The sequence below is a fragment of the Equus caballus genome, chromosome 3, assembly GCF_041296265.1.
Source record: "Equus caballus isolate H_3958 breed thoroughbred chromosome 3, TB-T2T, whole genome shotgun sequence".
NCBI classification, from domain to species: domain Eukaryota; kingdom Metazoa; phylum Chordata; class Mammalia; order Perissodactyla; family Equidae; genus Equus; species Equus caballus.
In genome coordinates this window covers 22,549,572-22,572,280 of record NC_091686.1, presented here as the reverse complement: position 1 = coordinate 22,572,280, position 22,709 = coordinate 22,549,572, and the positions used below count along the sequence as shown (strand labels likewise).

Sequence of the window (22,709 nt, the reverse complement as noted above, 5' to 3'; positions counted from 1 at the left end):
CTTGAACCCCTCAAAGTCATCCATGAGGGTTGGAATCAACTTCTTCCAAACTCCTGTTAATGTCAGTATTTTGACCTCTTGCCATGAATCACGAACGCTCTTCATGCCATCTAGAATGGTGAATCCTTTCCATGAAGGTTTTCAGTTTACTTTGCCCAGATCCATCAGAGGAATCACTATCTATGGCAGCTATAGCTTTACGAAATATATTTCTTAAATAATAAGACAAATTCAAAATTACTCCTTGATCCTGCATAACGGATGTTGTGTTAGCAGGCTGAAAACAACGTTAATCTCATTGTACACCTCCACCAGAGCTCTTGGGTGACCAGGTGCATTGTCACTGACCAGTAAGATTTTTAAAGGAATCTTTTTTTCTGAGCAGCAGGTCTCGGCAGTGGGCTTAAAATATTCAGTCGACCATGTTGTAAACAGATGTGCTGTCATTGGGCTTTGTTGTTCCATGTATAGAGCACAGGCAGAGTAGATTTAGCATAATTCTTAAGGGCCTTAGGATTTTTGAAATGGTAGATGAGAACTGGCTTCAACTTAAAGCCGTCAGCTGCCTTAGCCCCTAACAAAAGAGTCAACCTGTCCTTTGAAGCCAGGCACTGACTTCTCCTCTGTAGCTGTGAAAGTCCTAGATGGAGTCTTCTCCAGTGTACGGCTGTTTCATCTGCATTGAAAATCTGTTGTTTGGTGTGGCCTCCTCCATTAATTACCTTAGCTGGATCTTCTGGATAACTCGCTGCAGCTTCTCCACCAGCACCTGCTCCTTCACCTGCACGTCTGTGTCGGGAGACGGCTTCTTTCCTCAGACCTCATAACCATCCTCTGCCAGCTTCAGGCATTTCTTCTGCAGCCTCCTCACCTCTCTCAGCCTTCACAGAACTGAAGAGAGTTAGGGCCTCGCTCTGGATTAGACTCTGGCTTAAGGGAATGTTGTGGCTGGCTTGATCTTCCATCCAGACCACTCAAACTTTCTCCAGATCAGCAACAGGGCTGTTTCACTTTCTTATCATTCGTGTGTTCACTGGAGTAGCACTTGTAATTTCCTTCAAGAACTTTTCCTTCGCATTCACAACTTGGCTAATGTTTGGTGCAAGAGGCCTAGCTTTCAGCCTGTCTCAGCTTTCGACAGGCCTTCCTCACTAAGCTTAATCATTTCTGGCTTTTGATTTAAAGTGAGAGATGTGCGATTCTCCTTTCACTTGAACACTTAGAGGCCACTGTAGGGTTATTAACTGGCTTAATTTCCCTCCTTCTACTGACTCTGGGCTTTGTTTGTTCTTCTTTTTCTAGTTCTGTTAGGTGTCGTTTGAGGTTGCTTATGTGAGCTTTTTCTTGTTTAGTGAGGTGAGCCTGTATTGCGATGAATTTCCCTCTTAGGACTGCTTTTGCTGCATCCCAAATGATTTGGTATGTTGTGTTCTCATTTTCATTTGTCTCCAGATAATATTTGATTTCTTCAATGATCCATTGTTTGTTCAGAAGCGTGTTGTTTAGTCTCCATATTTTTGCACCTTTCTCTGCTTTTTTCTTGTAGTTGATTTCTAGTTTCATAGCATTATGATCAGAAAAGATGCTTGATATTATTTCAACTCTCTTGTATTTATTGATGTTTGCTTTGTTTCCCAAAATATGGTCAATCCTTGAGAATGTTCCATGTGCACTTGAGAAGAATGTGTAACCTGCTGTTTTTGGATGAAGTGTTCTATATATATCTATTAAGTCCATCTGGTCTAATTTTTCATTTAATTCTATTATTTCCTTGTTGATTTTCTGTCTGGATGTTCTGTCCATTGGCGTTAATGGTGTGTTGAGGTCCCCTACTATTATTGTATTGTTGTTGATTTCTTCTTTTAGTTCTATTAAGAGTTGCTTTACAAATTTTGGTGCTCCTGTGTTGGGTGCGTATATATTTATAAGTGTTATGTCTTCTTGGTGGAGAGTCCCTTTTATCATTATATACTGTCCCTCTTTGTCTTTCTTTATCTGTTTTGCTTTGAAGTCTACCTTGTCTGATATTAGTATAGCGACACCTGCTTTCTTTTGTTCATTATTAGCTTGGAGTATTGTTCTCCATCCCTTCACTCTGAGTCTGTGTTTGTCTTTGGGGCTGAGGTGTGTTTCCTGGAGGCAGCATATTGTTGGTTCTTGTTCTTTGATCCATCCTGCCACTCTGTGTCTTTTGATTGGGGAGTTCAATTCATTTACATTTAGAGTGATTATTGAGATGTGGGGGCCTACCACTACCATTTTATGTCTTGTTTTCCGGTTTTCTTCAATTTCCTTTGTTTCTCGTCCCATGGTTTAATCTGTTCTGATGTAGAGCTGCTACTCTCTGTTGTTGTCCTTCTACTTATCTCCTCTGCTCTTGGTTTTGTAGCCCCTTTCCTTTTTTGGATTTTTCAGGAATGAGGGTTTTCCTGAGGATTTCCTGAAGAGGAGGTTTTGTGGCAATGAACTCCCTTAACTTTTGTTTATCTGGGAAAGTTTTTATTTCTCCATCGTATTTGAAGGATATTTTCGCTGGGTAGAGAATTCTCAGCTGTAGGTTTTTGTCCTTCAGATTATTGAATATATCATTCCACTCTCTTCTAGCCTGTAAAGTTTCTGCTGAGAAATCTGCTGATAGCCTGATGGGGGTTCCTTTGTAGGTTAGTTTCTTTTGCCTGGCTATCCTTACTATTTTCTCCTTGTCGTTGACTTTTGCTAGCTTCACTACTATATGCCGTGGGGTTGGTTTAACTGGCTTAATTTCAATATTGTTCTGTCTCAGGGAATAGGGAGGCACAAGGAGAGGGAGAGAGACAGGGGAATGGCCAGTGAGTGGAAGAGTCAGAACACACGACACTTACTGATTAAGTTCACTGTCTTCTACGGGTGCAGCTCACGGCGCCCCAAAACGATTACAATAGTAGCATCAAAGTCACTGGTCACAGAGCACCATAAAAAATATAGTAATAATAAAAAAGTTTGAAATATTGCGAGAATTACCAAACTGTGACACAGACACATGAAGTGAGAAAATGCTGTTGAAAAAATGGCAACAGCAGACTTGCCCCACAAAGTTGTTATAAACCTTCAATCTGTAAGAAACACAACATCTGTGAAGCACAATAAAGCAAGATATGCTTGTCACTCACAATAAAATAGAACAATTATAACAATATATTGTAATAAAAGTTACGTGAATGTGGTCTCTCTCAGTCTAAACCTATTCCTGAATCTGTGTAACCATCCCTTACTTGCAGTAAATGGCTTGATGTCACTCGTTTCAGGGGACCCCTTGCTGAAGTCTTTGTACAGGCTCAATGATTTCTGGTGCAACAGGCTGCCGTCAATCAGAACACGTTTTCTGTTCATGTCTTCTACCTGGAAATTTAATGCCTTTTTCATCTTAACAAAGCACTTAACACACACTGTAACCACAATTTTTGCAGTTTGAAGTGCGACAGCAAAACTAGCATGAATTTCTTTCTCCTCCTGCATGATTTCACAGATAGAAGATTTGTTCTCACTGTAGATCCCAGCAACTTCAGTATAAGATATTTTTTCTTTCCTTAATAAGTTGAGAAGTTTCTCCTTTTCACTTAAAGGAAACGCTTTATGGCTTCTCTTTGGTATATCCAAATTGCCAGCATCACCACTCTTGTGCTTTGGGGCTCTTATTCAGTAAAATAAGGGTTACTTGAACACAAGCACTACAATACAGTGACAGTCAATCTGCTAACCAAGACGGCTAAGTGATTAACGGGCGGGTAGTGTCTACAGTGTGGATGCGCTGGATAAAGAGATGATTCACATCCCTCGTGGGGCAGAGCAGGATGGTGCGAGATTTCATCATGCTATTCAGATATGCACATAATTTAAAACTTATGAATTGTTTATTTCTGGAACTTTCCATTTAATATTTTCAGACTGTGGTTGACTGCGGGTAACTGAAACCATGGAAAGTGAAACCACAGATAAGGAGGAACTACTGTACTGCAAATGCACATAACTCTACCTCCCTCTTTCTCTAAGACAATCATAGCCTACTTTTTAAACAAGGAAGATGATATTTTCTATATTAGTATCAATAAGGGGACAGTTTTCCAAATTAATGCGTTCAATACATCTCATAGCTTAGCTGCTTGGAAGTCAAGAGCTGGAAATCTAAAACTTGCTTAGGTTTCAGAAATCACTCTTTTTGCCATGAAGGGTTATTTTCCCCTTCTGTATTCCAGTTTCTCTAGCCAGGTTAAAATCCTACACTTAGAAAGTAAAAACTTTGGGACTGGCCCAGTGGCTGAGTGGTTAAATTTACACACTCCCGTTTGGTGGCCTGGGGTTTGCCAGTTCAGATCCTGGGCGCAGATCCATGCACCACTCATCAAGCCATGCTGTGGTGGCATCCCACATAGAAGAACTAGAATGACGTACCACTATGATATACAACTATGTGCTGGAGTTTTGGGGAGAAAAGAAAAAAAAAAGAGGAAGATTGGCAACAGATGTTAGCTCAGGGCCAATGTTAAAAAAAAAAAGAAAGTAAAAACTTCAAAACAGCTTTTAATCTTTTAAGGACAAGTACTACATAAGCAGAGAGTTGGTTATAATCCCAACTAAAAGCAATCATTTAGAACTGAATCTCAAATTCACATATATTTGTATTCCATAATCTATTTTTAGACGACATAGAAGGTGAAATGAATTATTGGATAGATCTAAGGTAAAATCAGTCACTGCCCTGTGTCTAGACCTTCTGATTACATTGGCAATTCCCATGGTGCTCCTAGCTTGCCTGGTTTTGCAGCCAAGGTTCCCAGGGGTCCTGAGCAGCTATGGAATCTGAATAAATCATGCACACTAGGGTTCCATTGAGACCACCAGAAACTCAATTTATCTGTGACCAGAGACAGGATTTTATTGCTTCTCATATTAAAAGTTTAAAATGTTTTGCTTTTCTGCCTCAGGGGTATTAGCTTGATGCATGAGGCAGGGAGATTATTAAATCTTCGGTGCCTTCCAAAGATGTAAATTAAACCACAGCACCTCCTTACCCTCCTTCCCTGTATGAGCTGTAGATTTATTATTAACTTGTCACTCTTGCATGCTCATCAAAACAAGCAGCATCATGATTAATTACACCTGTTTATTTAAGGGTACCTGTCATTCCAACTTTTTGTGGGCAGGATATTACAAAGTCTCCTGATTTCTTTGCAGAACTATAGCATGAGGACTTTTAGAGGGGAGGAGAAAATCATTGTCTTCTCTGTGAACATATTTGAAAGAAAGGTGGCATGTATGTAACTGTATTGTTCTTTTCGTTTTAAATGAAGCTGTACTTCATTCTGGCTTCTCTTGCCTGTTCACAGACATCACATTGGCTGATTCTGTTCATCTGGACATCTTTCAAAGACTTTGAAGAGGCCTAGCACTAAATAGACATGGACTCTAAAATTCTTTTTTTGATTCTGTCACTCACAATTCAACAAATACCATATTTATTAGGTTCCTTCTATGTGACAAGCAGTAAATGTGAATTTATTCATTCATTTCTTCATTAAATATTTATTTAATGTCTTTTATGTGCCGGTAATGGTACTAGGTGTACCATTCACTGTCCAGAACACTGAACAGTCCTTGCCCCCATGGACTTTCTAGCTTTGTTACCCCACATCCCAAGGCATTTGTCTCTCTATATGATGAACAGGGAAGAATGAAGAGACAGTGAGAACCTGGATAAAAGGGAAGAAAAGCAGAGTGTCTCCTGTCTAAGGTAGGCCTGCACAAAATAGACACTAAGTTGAGTCACAATTAGTAAGACATCTGCAAGGTGCCCTCCCTCCTCCAGATGCAGCATAGGTCTGCAGGACTGAACTGCATTGAAACCATGGCACTTCACCTCTTTTCACCCTGTAATTATCATATCACAGATCATCTGGTTGGCTAAACAACCGCTGAAGCACGGGAAGTTTTCACATGAACTTCTAGGCATGGCTGCCTGGCCCTTCATCCGCCACAAGAAAAATTCACCTTCACCAGTTTAAATTGTAGCATATTTACCATTTTTATTTTTTTAAGAAATAGGTTCATGATTATATTCTTTTTTTTTTTTAATTTTATTTTTCCTTTTTCTCCCCAAGACCCCCTGGTACATAGTTGTATATTTTTAGTTGTGGGTCCTTCTAGTTGTGGCACGTGGGATGCCGTCTTAACATGGCTTGTTGAGCGGTGCCATGTCCACGTCCAGGATCCAAACCGGTGAAACCCTGGGCCGCCGAAGTGGAGCACGCAAACTTAACCACTCGGCCACGGGGCCAGCCCCTTGTTCTCTTTTTGAAAGTTTTTATTATGGAAACTGACAAAAATATTTTAAAAGATGAAATAATAAGATAATGAATTCCTAGCTTCAGTAATTATCAATTTTGTCATTCTTATCTAATCACATTTCTCTCACTTTTTTTTTGTTTTTGTGTATCTTTAAATTCCCACTGTCATACCATTTCACCTCCAAATATGTCAGAATTTATTTCTGATAAATGAGGTTTTAAAAACATAACTATAACATCATTGTAACACTTATCAAAATGATAATTCTTTAATATCTTCTAACACCTAGCCCATGTCAAATGTCCCTGATTGTCTAAAATAAAATTCTTTTGGGCTGTAACAGGATCCAAACAAAGTCTACACATTGGATTTGGTTGATGTGTCTTTCGTTTACACCTTTTCTTCTCATGTCCTCTCGAATATCACCAAAATGACCTTCAATAGTTGATTTTTATCCAGGGTAAGCAAACCCATCCAAATTTAACATATGCTCCTGGTGAAACCTCATTATGTAATATTTTCAAGGACACAGCAATCATAGAACTTATCGTTCAAATGAAGAAACTCTTCAGTGAAAGGGGGATGCTATTAATAATTATACTCCTGTAAACCAGGACAAATAGTCACCCTGCCAGTAGAGATACTGGGGGTTAAAAAAAGAGGATCAGGTTTCTAGTTTTTACTTGGGTACAGAGAGCTGGAAAAGAGAAAGAATGTCACTCCCATTCTAACAATTAAAAAAAAAGTTGAACAAACTGCAAGTTAATGACTTTTCCTGGATCCATCAAAGAGTTGAAGTTGAGGAAACACCAACCAGCCCCAAATCTGAGAAGAGACAAGTGCCTGCAAGGAGACATGGACTGTAAGCAGTATTTACTTGGGGCAGCTGAACATTGGTAAGAAGTATTCACCTAGAATTGCTAATAAATTGCCGGAGACTGAGTATTGGCTGGCGACAGAGTATGGAGCCTTAAAGGCTGCTTATATCGGGGGAGTCCACAGCACTCACAGGCTTCCTTCTCTATGGATTCCAATGGGTACTCACAAAAAATGAGGGCAAGAGTCCTGCAAAAGCATTCCTCATGGTACAGGCTTAGGAAAGGGGAAGAGCAGCTGCTGCAGGGAGGCCATAGGGCCCTGCCCACATTATTCTTCTCCATCTCCCCTATAAAAAAAAAAATCTCTAGGGATGTGGTGTAACAAAAAAGCAAGGGAAAAAACCCACAATGCCAAGAAACTAAAACCATAAACAGAACCAGACTCATATATAACACAGATGTTGGAGCTATCAGATGGGGAATTTAAAATAACTATGAAAAATATGTCAAATGCTCCAATGGAAAAATTGAACAATACTCATTTGTCAGATGAATAACTTCAGCAGAAAGATAGAGACACTGTAAGAAAAATTAAACGAAGATGCTAGAAATGAAAAACCTGGTAATGGAGAACAAGATTGTCATCGACAGGCTCATCAGCAGACTTAAGAAAGGAAAGAGAAGAATCAGCAAACTTGAAAATATCCAAAATAAAAGACAAAGAGAAAAAAAAGAGTAAAAAAAGGAACTGTAGGACAACATCAAATGATCTAACAGATGCGCAATTAGGATTCCAGAAAGAAAAAACAGACATAGAATAGGGTATAATAAATATCTGAAGAGATACTGGCTAAGAATTTCCAAAATTAATGGCTTACATCAAACTACAGATCTAAACCACCAACCAAGACAAATATCCAAGCCAGAGACAGACAAATCATATTCAACTTTTGAAAAAAGAAAACAAAGAGAAAATCTTGAAGGCAGCCAAAGGGAAACAAAAGACATCACTAAAGAGAAATAAACATAAAAACTATTACAGTCATCTTGTTGGAAACCATGGAAGCTAGAAGATAATAGAATGAGATTTTTAAAGGGCTGAATGAGAGAGTGACATCATCAAGATGGCAGAGTGGATACTCCAGCCTCTGTCCCCCTGCAAAGAACAGCCAACAGACACCAGCCATGAACCAAAATGGCTCTGGGAGAGTTCAGGAGCTTAAGCCACTTAAGAAGCTTCATGGTGAGGTAAAAAAGCCATTTTTACTTATGAATATCCTTGATGATTAATTTTATTAAGTGTGGACCCTGGAATACATATCTTTAATCTTCTGGGTGAAGAAATGGGGAGATAAAGCACTTCCGCTGCATATCGAAGTCGGGTGGCTGTCTCCAGGAAAAGCATCTGTGCGACTGAGTTGCAAACTCAAGTTGTGCATTTTTCATGGAACACCATTTTTACTTTAAGGAACAACTGGCAGACAAACTATAGTTATTCAGACTTGAGCATCTGACAAATACTTCCTCAAAAATGAATAAAGTGAGCAGTCACTTCAAGGAAAACAACTGACAATCTTTGTCTTCACGATAAAATTCAAGCATGTAAGCAAAAATTAGAATTTTAGAAAATTTTTAAGAAACTATCACCTGTCAAGTTTTGGAGTAGTATCACAGAATACCCACAACTACCTGAAAAGGTCATTAAAATACTCCTCCCTCTTCTAACTACATATCTATGTGAAACCAGATTTTCTTAAGTACTTCAAGCTAAACAATGTATTGCAACAGATTGAATGTGAAAAAAAAAAAAGATGAGAATCTAACTGTCTTCTACTGTAAAGAAAAAAAGATTTGCAAAAATGTAAATGATGCTTCTCACTAAATTTTGTTTTGGAAATTATTTTTCACAAAAAATATTTATGTTAGCACATAATGGTTTTATCATTATCTTAATAAACCTAAAATTTTTCTGTTTTAATTTCTGATATGGAAAATATCAACAGATATAACTTCCACAAACCAAACCTGTTTGGATTCCTCAATAATTTTTAAGAAAGTAAAGGGGTCTTGAGACCAAAAAGTTTGAGAACCACTGTGCTTCAGACATTTCCACTAAGGTCGGGATGATGTCAGGTCTGGGCATAAAAATACACAAGATGAAACTGGCACATGTTGTGCCAGAAAGTGTGGAAGCTATCAAAGACTGTTTGAAATATGTAAAAATGACATAGGTATCAACTTGAAGGAGCCCTTCCCCAACCCACACCAAAACAGGTTAACTTCAGCATCAAGTCAGAACAAGAGCTGTAATTGACTGAAGGGCATCAAATATATAACCATGCAGGACTTCCTAAAGAGAGTTGAAAAACTACAGCAAAAAAGTCTCACCAGTCACCTTTGGAGGTTGCTAAGACACCAAATTACTTTTGTGAAAAGTGATCAAATGTTTTTAAAAATTACGTATTTCTCCAGCTTTCCATGAACAAACTATTTCAGAAAAAACAGTCGATGACTTCAAATATGTTATATGTACAAATATGTGTTATAAAGTACAATACAGAAGAAACATAGAACATCACTAATTTGCAACTGCTAATAAATACAGCTAAGTATCAATATTCAACAGATGCTAAAACTAGTAAGTGAAAGACTGATAGAAAACTTAGTGTATAAATATGGTTGACATCTGAACCTCCGATTAACCCTCATGTCATTGAGAGGCGGCAACTAGCCATTTTGTGCTGCCTGATGTGATAAAAAAAAAAAAAAAAAGGAAGTACACACCACTTACAGAATATTCTTGCCAAGAGTAATCAATCCTCTAGATCTAACTACCAATTTATAGGAAATATGTGGCATAGAAATACAAGTTAAAAGATAAAATAATCAGCCAAATCCAGAATGTGGAAAACTGCAGGACAGTTCAAACAGCATGGAAAAGAGAAAGTTGGGACTGGAGAATGGGGAGAGGGGCTCTTCCCAGACTGAGGGACTTCAGACATATTAAGTAAATGCAATGTGTGAAACTTATTTGGATCCTTATTTGAATTAACTGTAAAAAGGCATTTTTGCGACAAACTGGAAAATTTAAACATGGACTAAGTATTGGATATTAATTTTGTTAGGTGTGATAAAGCCCTTATCTGTTAAGAGATATTTCATGAATTTGCTTTAAAATATTCCAAGAAAAAAAGTGTAGGAGGCTAAAACAAGTCCAGCAAAAATGTCGATAGCTATGGAACCTGGGTGAGGGTACATGGGGGCTGTTACGTGATTTTAATTTTGTGTATGTTTCAAGGTTTTTTATAATAAAAAACAAAATCAAATGTATTCTGTAGACACCTATATTGACAATATGGGATGTAAAATAAGTATACATTGCAGTGCCTTGCCCTTCAGTTTATAATTCAGGCCAGAAAATAAACGAGTGGAGGGGGAAAAAAAAGAACAATATATGATTGCTTAAAGTAATGCTCAAGTTGAACGATACAAGCAGCAAATGCAATAGCTCCAGGAAGATTAATATTACTGGGGTTATTGGATGGTTGCAAGAATGATGCTTACCCTAATAAAAAAAATTCACTAGGATGTTTGCACTTGTTCTGAATTTTCTCAGCTACTCTAGTACGCAGACTAATTTTTCAATCCTAGAATTTACTGGAAACACAATAGAAACTCTCTAAAAGTCGAGACAGTGAAAGCACATCTGTCTTGCTGAGTAAAATCATTTGGTGTTGAAGCGCAATCTTAAAAAGCAAAAAGATGGAGATATGCATGTAAATCAAATATGCTTATCCACAAAGATCTGTAGAATCTTTAATAATAGTGGCTTGTCAGCATAATGTACGCAAGTAGTTTAGGAAAAAACCTCTGCAAATATTTCCCTTAAATTATATCACAACAAATTCAAGCACAAATCAACAATGTGGCTGCAGTATGAAATTATAGTGTCCAGTAACAGGCTAAACTGATGCTACTGCACTTGGTATAAATGAACACAGAGTGATTACACCTAGTTCATCTATTAAGACACTCTGGAAAGACATCAAGATCAAGATTTCAAAAAAATTAGAGAAACACTATCAGGGGTACAATGTGTAATGAGTACACAACCTATATGTGAACACGAGTAGATGAGACCTTTAAATAAAATTTTCAGTTGAGTGAAATTAAAGACTAACCTATGCTCAGTAACAGATAATTTCTAAATACTTTCACTAATAAAAAACAGCTGGCATCTTCACGGATCTGTGGTCATAAAGCAGCTTCACCTCTTTCCAAAACATTCCAGTATCAACTCTTCTGTATTAGCCAAAACTAAGAAAAAAGAAAAAATGGAATGGGGGGTAAAAAAGAACTCCCTATTCAAACATCGCTATTTTATATAAACTAACTAAAGAATGCATTGATTAGAAGCTCAAAATGAGCAACAATTCATTATAAATTTATTGAGTATTGTTTTAATTACATGCCCTAAAACACACCTACATATTATGAACTAACTATATATAGTATCAAGCTTTTATTTTACCTGCTACTTGGCCATTAGGCCAATCTTAAAAAATGGTTACCATCCAAATAGAAATTCATTAGGGAATATTTAAATTGTATTGCTAGTTCTGCTGCTAAAATCAGCCTGAAATTAGTTTTAATGCACTTAAAAAAAAAAAGGTGGGGAGGCCTATTATCAAATAATTGAGTCTCTCTTTTCAACAGTAACTATATATTAAATGAATTTTCAGCCAAGCCTTGCATATCTGTACCATCAATATATAATTTTTCATTTTACCAGAGAATAATATTTATATTAAGCCTGTTCTGCTCAAATTGTATTAGATCACAAGATATTTAAATAAAGCCTAATTGTACCAGTGTAATTAATAAGTGTTATTTTTTAGAACATAACATTAACAGAAAATCTTTTGTTAAAATCTTTACAAGTATGTACCGTTTTTACAAAATAATCAGTTTAAAGCAATTTAAAAAACTGAAACAAAACTAAAAATGTCCTATTTCTTACTTTTATCTTAGAAAACAAAATACACTAAATGAAATATCAGTGTTCCCTTTTTTTTAAAATCAGTGAAAAGTATTTAAATGTGGAAAATAAGATTTTGGTTGAGTTTATAATCAACATTTCCATTTCCAAAAAGGTGAGGGATTAACTGATTTTATATACCCATACCGCAGCACTGTAACTAATTTAAAAACTATTCAATTAATGATCTCATCTGGAAATGAAAGATAAGGTTTAAATATTTTTAAACACTTGGTATTCTCATCACAGATAAGTAAAATAACAAAATACTAATAAACATGTTTTTTTTTAACTCTTCTAATATCTTAATCTTGCTTCCTACATTCCATTCCAAGATCTCTGGAGTAAAAGAGATTCCTTTTCTTTCTTGTTTTTATTTTGGTGAGGAAGACTGGCCCTGAGCTAACATTTGTTACTAATCTTCCTCTTTTTGCTTGAGGAAGATTGTCGGTGAGCTAACATCTGTGCCAATCTTCCTCTATTTTTTGTATGTAGGACGCCACCACAGTATAACGATGTAGGTTCACGTCAGGGATCCAAACCCACAAACCCAGGCCCTCATAGTGCAGCATGCAAACTTAACCACTCTGCCACTGGTCTGGCCCCATAAAAAAAATTTTTAATGTAAATCTTTTTAAACAATATACTTTAAAGAGAGAGTAAAGTTCACAAACTTGGATTTTAAATTTATTTTATAAAAGGTATTTTCAACGTATTTAAATATTTAAGTAACATTAGGATAATATACAAAAGCCCCCCATTAAAATATAAAACTGACTTTTTTCTAAGGGAGAAAATTAATATTGAAGAAATTAAATTTATAAGACCTCATTCTCAACTAAGTTTTTTAAGAAACATATTTCTTCTTTTAAGAAGAAATATGTGAAATTTAAATTTTCTGGCTATTAAAAATTCTTTCCAAAAAGCATCACAATTAGGTTAAAACTTGCAAGATATATACAAAAATGTTTTTAAAGAACAGTAACTACCTTGATAAACTATACAAACCATCTCTTACTGTCCTCTACTTTTTCATTCATTTTTTGGATAACATTTTTCCTCCCCTTTTTCTCAAAGAGAAATTCCTATAAATCACTGTTACCTGTCATCAACATCTAGTTCAATCTGAACCTTTCTCAAGTCACCCACCTCTAAAGCAAACGTGAATCCAATAAATTGCATGAACGGCAACTGACTCCAAAAGCCAGGTTAAAGACCAAAATATGTTCTAGCATACACCAGTAGGTTATATATTCCAACATAGACTAGTGTTGAAAAACTAAGCATTCGATACTTATTTGAGGGGCTTAATGGAAAGGGTTTCAACTTCATTCTAATCAAAAGGCTAAATAAGTAAAAATAAACTGTGTCATTATATTGGACTAAGCTAGCCAAGATATAAAGAATATTAAGCACAAAATGGTTTCCCCAGAGTGGTTTTTCCTCTCCGTAAGCAATTTCCTACCAGACTTCTCTCATTATACAACTGGAACTGTCTCCATAAAGTCACCAGTAGGAAACCACATTTCTCTCAGAAATCTACCTCCGGGCCTCCGCACCCTCCCTGGCCAGGACCAAATCTCCCCTCCCTCCTCTCTCCTTTAAGTATTCAATTTCTTTCCCAAAGTAGAGCTTCCATAAATATTACAATATTAAGGACTAAATTTTAATGAATACAAATCAGAGGAAATGAAGGAACATTAACTCCCACTCAAACCTTCCTTTAAAAAAAATCTGTTTCCAAGTTATATTTTTAACTTTCCCCATGATTCTCTTTAAAAAAGATGAACACAAAATCTCTCTGCTAATGACTTTATTCATGAATCTATAATGGAACTCAAAATAGCAAAGAACATGAAAAAAATCCAGATTAATATTTATCAACCAAATACATCAGAGAATACATTTTTTCCATATAACTAACAAAAATGTCTAAAATGCACACATGAGAATATAAATATTCTCCACTTTGTGGAATTTCAAAGTAATGAAGATTTGCTTAACAGTTTGTCAGAAAACCTCATTTACACTGTCAAATACATATAATTCAAAAGAAATCAAACAACTGATACAATAACCATCTCATGGTTAACTTTGGGTAAAGTCCTACTTTCACATTAAAAAAAGAAATTAGTAACAATTAAAAAATTTTAAATGCTAAACCATCATTCTGAAAGTGTAAAAATTTTTCTTCAGTATTCACTACATTCATCACATTCATGTCCCCAATATGAAAGCACAAACATTATTTTACAATTTAAAAAATCTTTCGGTTCAAAGATTAGTTCCTGGAAGTTAAAAATGACTACACCATTGCTAGATGAAGCTTTTCATGATACAGGAGTGTATTACACACAGTAACTTTTCATTGTTTTAAACATGATCTTTGGTTTGAAGCTGTCCTGATATGCTGTCTGGTTGGATGGTTGTGGTCAGTAAAATATTCATTTAACAGCACACGAGCTTTATTTGAACGATAACAGTAAATTGGGTCAATGGCCTAAAGGCAATGAGTGGCAAATACAAAGAAAACTGGCAAGATGAGTTCTCCGAATCCATAACTGACATGGTCAGTGTTAAAGGAAATCAGTGCTGCTGAGGAGTGGCTCACCTCCTTTCATCAAAGATGTCTATCAACTCATTAACAGCATTAGCCATTGGGAAGAAATTAGTTGGAAGAAAAATCTAATCTGAATGAAGGCACACAGGTGCAAATCTTAAGCAGATAAATAAGACCAACTAAACTGCATAGGCAAGCATGGGTGTGTCCACCGCAAGCACATACACCCATCTCATGTTTGAGGTTGAATATCATCACTGCGTAGATTCCATCACATGGAAAATTCTATGCCTGTGTGTGAAGATATATCCTAGAGATCAGAACTAGCAGATGGTTCTCCAGAAATAATAAGACTTTAAACAACCAAAAGTTGACCTTTCCCCCAAATGAAAGGTTTTAAATTAACAGCAAAAGGATGCAGTAACAATGGAAACTGTATAAAGCCATAAAGTTAAATCTCAGGAAGGACAAGTTCAATTTCCTAACTGAAGGCTGCTGATAATTTCTTCTCTCTCTCTTTGAATAATCAAATGCAAATGCCTTTTAGCAATGGCAGCATTCAAATCCCACAAAAAATCAAGCAGTGCCCCCTTAAGGAGCACCTCCATTGGCACAAACTCTAAAACCTGCTCCGGAGCATCAGCGTTCAGCAGAGCACTCAACAAGTCACTCACATTCTGCAGATACTGGAAAACTGGATTTGGAAGGTCCTGATAACCAACACATAGCAGGACTGCACAGGTCTTCAGGGGTTCAGAGGATGTGGGACAAGAAAATGTGATGAACCTAAAACAGCTGTGGAGTACAAAGATCAAACCAGCCATAAACCTTGTAAAACAAGAAAGCACAGGCAAAATCATAACATCTCCTGTATGCAGCTGCTGCAATGAATGTAGAAGGCAGTCCAAAAATAACTGCTGGTAAGTTGGGTCTCCATCATGAAGCAATGAACAGCTAAAAGTCATGAGTTCAGCTGATTCCAGGAGTCGAACTTCCAATGGTATATGCATTTGGAAGTCAGAGCGAGTTGGAAAACCCACGAGCAGGCACTTTACTCGGTTACTAGGTTCTACAACCTGGTCATCCTGAAGGCACTTGGTAAGGCTAAACAACTCAGAAAATATCAGTTCTTCAGAAAAAATGTGACAAGAACAGTAATACTGCTGTTTTGCCCTAAACTTGGAATCCAAATTCAAGGCTCCTCCTAATGACTTTTCAATTGCTTCATTAAGAGTCTTTAAAATTTCACCATCGCAGAAAGGAGAACACTTTACCTTTGGCAGTTTCTTTCCCTCTAAAATATGCCATAACAGACACTCACAATCAGAAGCGGTCCCTTCTAAAAGAGAACACTGCCCAGGATGATATGCAGCATGTTCTTCAGCCCAACTGTTAAAGTATCCTTTGGCCACCTTATCTTTCCATGAAAGGGTTTCCAGCATTTTCCTTTCATTATAGGTTTTAAAATATTTGTTCCTCTGCCCAAACCATTTTGTATTTGTACTACAACCAATATTAGATTTTTTTACTAACCATTTATTTCTGGCAAGAGGTTTCAATTGAAACTTTTGCATGAAGTACTGAACAGCACAGTCCCTTAAATTATTCAGCTTTGCTTCTTCCCCTATCCCCATGCACTCAAACAGACGAATGTTCTCAGAAATAGTCTCTAGCTGGTATTTATGAAAGAACACACAACATTCCTCATGTCTTTTAAGAAAAGATTCGGGAATCACATGATGGGAAAAGAGAGCTTTCCTGGTCATTTCAGGACCAAAATTCAGCACCATCTCAGATAACAGAGGATGGACTGCCTCTCTTCCCTTATAGTGGAGACATACCACATATACTTCTGAGTTTCCTGCCTTGCTAGTAGCAGGTTTGAAAACGTGGACTTGGTCAAAAGAACAGTTTAGCAGGTACATCAGGTTTATGGAACAATGTTCAAACAAAGTAAACATCTTTAGAACAAAAGAGCCACCATTTCCAAGAGTCATCAGAGCAGTGACAACTTCACAGTAATGTAAAGAAGAGACTAAAGCTTCTTGTTCGCCTGGATTTCCTTGGCAATCAAAACTCCCATCCGCAGTGATCAAGTGAATGGTAGCCATGTTGCTTACGAAATTCTGCAGTCCAGTCAGATATTGCAAAGTCATGATATCACCGGTGTTATCTGGACCAAAATACCACTGACGCAAAGTATTTGCAATAAGTCGGTCATCCATAATCATCATAAGATTGTCATTTGCTTCATGGTATGGATTCAGAGTATTAGCCACCCAACTCCAATCACAGGGGAGTCGATGGGATTTTAAGTAGTGATTGAGACTAGCTATAAAAGCTCCAGGGGCTTCACAAAGGTGGAGAGTATTCAGTTTTCCATTCTGAAAAGCTTCCTGTGGAATAAGTGGAAAGCTCCACAAAATTTCATGAAACTTACACCATGCTTGCGTGCAAAGTTCGGCATTCACAGATTTTCTCACATGAGAAATTATTTTTCCAGCTTTATTAGTGAAAGCAGTGTGCTCATGCCATTCATCCAGTTTCTTATCACTCAGTAGGTTTTTTACTTCATTTAGAGAGTTCTTCAAATCAAGAAATGCATTAAATTCCTTGTGGTCACAGGTGAAAATCTCACTAGCATCTGGTAACTGCCACTCATTATTAAGTGATTTGCCATAAGAAAACTTCTTGGCAAAGAGTTCAGCAACGTCAGCAAGAACATCTGGGCTGAATGTCTCAGGACTTGAACCCAGTGGTGGCTTTCTGCACTTACTCATTTTCAAATTAAATTAAAATCTAGAAAAAGAAAACACATAATTAAATGAATCAAATTTATTAGTGAGTGAAATCTCATCCACAGCATATCGGATCACACTCATGACAAACCTCAGAAAATGGGAAGGCTAAGATCAGCACACTCCATTACATAAAGAGGCAATCTGGAAGAAAGAGGAACAGCTTCCAGATCCAACAGACCTGGGCTCAAATGCCAGCTCTGCTATTTACATCTTAATAAGTGACCTTGGGCAAATTACTTGGCATCTTTGAGTCTCAGTTTCTTATTTTAAAAAAATTGACCTTTTTTTAGATGAGGATAAAACATCCTAGCATATAAAAAGCATATACCAAAGAATTTTCATCAGTGAATGGGAGCTCTTATTACCACAGTAACCTTTCTAGCTCCTCCCCAAAGTTCTCCTTTACCCACAGCCTGAGACACCACCCACAGGGCCCCGAACACACCCTTAAACTAAGACTCATCCCTGAACACGACCTGTAATCAAGCTCTAACAAGTGATTTTTAGCTTTTTTTTTTTAAGCTCCCTCTGAATCTCAGGTCCTTCCAGGAGAGGATCCTGCACCTGAACCCAGTACTGGTCCTGCCACCAGGCTTCTCTGCTACCATCTACTTCCTACCTACCAGGACTGCTGAATATGTCACCTGTCCAGATCTCATGCTCTCGCACTTTGGTGGTACCAAATCACCTTTCTAGGCCATCAACTGACACTCATCACCATACAGCCTGGTAACTGTGGTGGACTTGACTGACTGGTTAGCCTGCTCAGTGCTGAAACTGACCTATAGTTCACGCTGGCATGTCTCTAAACTACAGACCCTGCCTCATCTGGTCGGTCAGACGGCTCCACATTTGCACTATAAAACTTTATTTCTTGCCACTAAAACTGAAGAAATATCCTTATTAAATATCCTTATTAAATGTTCTTATTAAAACTGAAGAAATATCCTTATTGGATAGATAAATAACAAACAGTCACCCTACATTTTGCATTCTAACACTGCCTAAGAAACCAAAAACAACGGTCCACTGGGATGGGAAAGGGATACGAGACAAAGATGCACGGCTTAATGGCATACTTTTGGAATAGTTCTAAATTCCAGCAGACAGAGCAATGAGTATTACATGGCACTTAGCACAATGTCAATCAATATGTGCTTCAGCTCATGAGTTCTGCATTTATTTAGCATTTTCAACGCATTCTACATCAGTTTTCAAAAAGAATCGAAAGCTGTTAAACATGCAAAAAAGGACATCTACACCACTATCCTACAAAAAGCCAATGTTTGATGATTAAGATGGGAAATAACGGTGAGCTAGTGCCACAATAAATACAATAATATCCAGAAGACTATCCTATTGGCATTTATTTTATACTGTTCTTTTTGCACAGTTTTTTATCGTTTTATATTTTAAGTTATTTACAAGTGTGTCTACTGGCTTGTAAGCTTCCTGAAGTAACAAGTATCTTCTTAGTCATTTCTGTTTGTCACAGTATATTTACAAATTCCACATAAAGTGTGGTTAATAGTCACAATTACCCATCAATCTCTTAATTCCTACCTTAAATCAATTTTTTTTTTTACTGTTGGAAGCTATATTTAGACAAACTTCCGAAAGAAGGCAAAAGGGAGGCATTTTCACATTCACTAAAGCCGTAAATAAAAGCAAACCAAAGTTTATTACAACAAGCTATTCAATTTTAATTCACACTATGCTTCCTGGAAACTACAACTATGTTTAGATCTCAAATATATTCTATTTTGAAGAAAGTCTAATTTTAGACATTGACTTCACCTACTAATTAATGCCTGTAGGTAAGCTCAGAAATCTTAGCCAAGCTAATAGGTAATACCTTCACATCAGAACAATCAAAATGATTCAAACACTCCATTGTTCTTCCTCACCATACTTGTGGTACACAGACCAAAATTACATAGATTATATATTTATACATAAATTATGTTTATTGAATAACATTCAGATCAATAACGCACAACTTATCCAAACATTGTTTCCTACTATCAAATTCCCAGAATCCAACCACTTCTCTCCCACCTCCAGCTACCAGTCTCCTGGTTGTAGACACTGTCAACTCTCTCCTGGATTACCGCCACAGCCTTCTAACTGGTCTCTTTGCTTCTGTCCTGGCTTTCTACAGTCTATTCTGAAACGCACTGACCAGAGTTAACCTTATAAAACCCAAGTTACATTATGTCGCTGCTCTGCTCTAACCTGTGTAATGGGTCCCCATTTCATTCAAATGTAAACGCAAAAGTCTTCACAGTAGCCTACAGGCCCAGGAAGATTTCTGCCCTCCAGCCTCACCCTATCCCTAACCTGATTTTCTATTACTTCCCCCCTTACTCATTCTGTTCCAGCCACACAGGTTTTCCCACTGTTCACTGAAGACACCAAGCACACTGCAACCTGCAAGTCTTGGCACTGGTCAGTCCCTCTGCCTGGAACACTCTTCCCTCAGTTATCTGCATACCTACCTCCCTCACCACCTTCAAGTATCTACTCAGGTGTAACTTCCTCTGTCGAGCCTCCCCTGACATCCTAATCTAAAGCTGCACCTTGTATTACCAACAGTAAAGGCAAAGGTAAGGACTCTGCTCTATTTCTTTTTTCCACAGCACTCTTTTCCTTCTAACATATAATTTACGTACTTATGTTTACTGTTTATTATTTGTCTTCCCCAAACTAGAATCTACGCTCCACAGGGCTGGAATCTTTGTTTTGTTTACTCACTTATGATCCCAAGAGGTTAAAACAGCACTTAGTACACAGTAAACACTCAGTATTTATTGAATAAATGAACGGATATCATATTTAGCACAAAAGGCCCTCTTCTGATTAGGTTCTGAATACGAGTCAAAATAATGCACTTGAACTTCACTCCAGCACTTCAATGCACGACGAAAAAAAAATGCACGTGGTTTCCAGAATCTAAGGAAAAAGTTTCTGGTATGTGTTCCTCTGTCCCTTTCACTAAGCACTCCATAGAGCTTTGTAGCATCATAATCCTGCTAGGAGGGACAGCATTAACATTCTTCTCTTGCAGACTCGAGTAGGAAGTCATGTAGGCCCCAGCCCAAAGCCACAACGGCAATTCCTGCAAATTTCGTGGGCAGAACACAAATCCCACGAGATCTCAACAGTTGTTAACTCTCCATTAACACTTACAAAGGAGTTTTAGAAGTATTTCCGCCATCTCCTCCTCCGAGCAACGGTGGAAAGAATAGCTATAGAGTGGACCCCGCGCTTCACTTTGGGCCAGGGGCACCCAAGATCTCATTTCAGCGGGTGCAAGTGAGTCCCAAGCTCCATTCGAGCGGCCCGGTCCCTTCCCCGGAGGAAGCTCGGTCCCAGCCCCTGCCTCACCCACTGGAGGGTCGAAGGAGGCCCGGGCTCAGGCCCGGGCCTGGATTACCTTCGCTCACGCCCACCTCGGCCCCCAGAGTCTAGAGGCGGTGCTTCACTCGCTCTCCTCACTCGAGGGGGCCATTCTCCACTTCCGCTCCCCGGGCTGCTTCCCGGGCCGGTCGCTCCTTTGGGTTTGCGGCACGTGCTCTACAGGTGAGGGAAGTGGCACGCCGGGAAGGAGGACCGGCCCCGCACGAGCCACACCGGAAGCGGCAGCCCACCTCCAGGCCGCGCCGCCGCCGCCGAACGCCGGGTGGCCCAAGGGCCGTGACACACTCTGCGCACGCGCCTCGCGTCCGGGCTGGCGTCACGCGGCAACGTTACGCACGCCGCCGACTCTCGTCTTCGCTCCCTAAGCTTGCTTCTCTGCGGGCTACTCGAGCTGGAAAGCGCCGACCTTGCTCACCGCGGTCTCTATGGCAACGGGAGCTGCGCGCGCAGACGGAGCATCTTTTGGCCCCGCCCCCTAGAGTGGAGAGGTGGGTGGAGCGGGGCAGACCGGGGCAAACGCTGGCTCCGCCCACCTGGCCTCTGGCCCCGGAGGCTTTGCCGCGCTGTTGGGTGGAAGTTAGTTCCTAGTACAGGTTGAGTTCAAACTGGTGCTCAATAGACAGCGTGAGGGTAAAAACGAAACTGCGAGATAACACTCGGTTATTGTAAAGTACATAAATCTTTATAAGCCAATAAGAAAAAGACAACGTCAAGAAAAATGGGTGAAGATTTGAACAAGCCACCCAAAAAAAGTAAAACAAGTACTGTAGCCAATAAGGATATACAAAGTTGTTTAACCTGTTATAAAAAAAGAATTGGAAATGAGAACAATATGTTTTCTTTTCACCCGATTTAGCAAAGATTTAAAAAGATCGGTAATGGCCACTGTTGGTGAGAGAAACAGGTTTATCTACTGTGGGTGGGGGTGAAAATTGGTATAAACCTTCTAGAAGGCAAACTTTAAAGGGGCCTCGCCGCTTAGCCCAGCAATTCCCACTCCTAGCAGTTTATCCTTAGAAACAAACAACTGGCACTTACTTTGGACAAAATGTTCATTTCGGCACCTTAATAACAGCAATAACAAAAACAGGAAACTCTCTAAATGTCTACTTGAAGGGAATTAATTAAATTCTTTATGATATATTCATATAATGAGATGCAGCCATTAATAGGCTGTATGTGTTAACAGTATTGTGCGAAAATAGTAGAATATAGAACTGAGTGTAGGGTTTGAACCATTTATGTAAACTGTATGTGTATATATAAAATATATCTTTTATAAGTCTTCCAGGGCAGGCATCAAAGGAGAAAAAATTGTCTTTTCAAAAAATGGCGCTAGGTCATTTGGATATCCATGTGGGAAAAACTATAAACTTTATTTGGACTCTTACCTCATCTCATAAACAAAAATACATTTCGTTTGGATTGCCAATCTGTGTTTGTTTGTTTGTTTTTAAAGATTTTATCTTTTTTCCTTTTTCTCCTCAAAGCCCCCCGGTACATAGTTGTATATTCTTCATTGTGGCTCCTTCTAGCTGTGGCATGTGGGACGCTGCCTCAGTGTGGTTTGATGAGCAGTGCCATGTCCGCGCCCAGGATTCGAACCAACGGAACACTGGGCCGCCTGCAGCGGAGCGCAGGAAGTTAACCACTAGGGCACGGGGCCAGCCCCCCAATCTGTGTTTTAAAAGTCAAACAGTAACTCTTTTAACAGAAAATATAAGAGAACATCTTCATGACTTTGAAGTAGG

The 22,709-nt window shown here is 38.4% G+C and overlaps 1 protein-coding gene across 2 annotated transcripts; it reads right to left on the bottom strand.

The window, feature by feature from the left end:
* Positions 1-13,975: 13,975 nt before the first annotated feature.
* Positions 13,976-21,270, bottom strand: CMTR2 (cap methyltransferase 2). Of its 2 annotated transcripts, none has more exons than XM_005608415.4 (2): positions 20,975-21,270; positions 13,976-17,536 (listed from the first exon to the last, which is right to left on the bottom strand). In XM_005608415.4, exon 2 carries the CDS (start codon positions 17,515-17,517, stop codon positions 15,211-15,213), a length of 2,307 nt encoding a protein of 768 aa, XP_005608472.2. In that variant the 5' UTR covers positions 17,518-17,536; positions 20,975-21,270; the 3' UTR covers positions 13,976-15,210. The 2 variants fall into 2 exon arrangements, with proteins under 2 accessions (XP_005608472.2, XP_005608473.2); XM_005608416.4 differs by having other exon boundaries at positions 20,728-21,245.
* Between the last annotated feature and the right edge of the window lie 1,439 nt (positions 21,271-22,709).

Excerpts from the sequence above, each read along its gene's own strand:
- CMTR2 (XM_005608415.4), bottom strand. The coding sequence starts at position 17,517 with ATGAGTAAGTGCAGAAAGCCACCACTGGGTTCAAGTCCTGAGACATTC.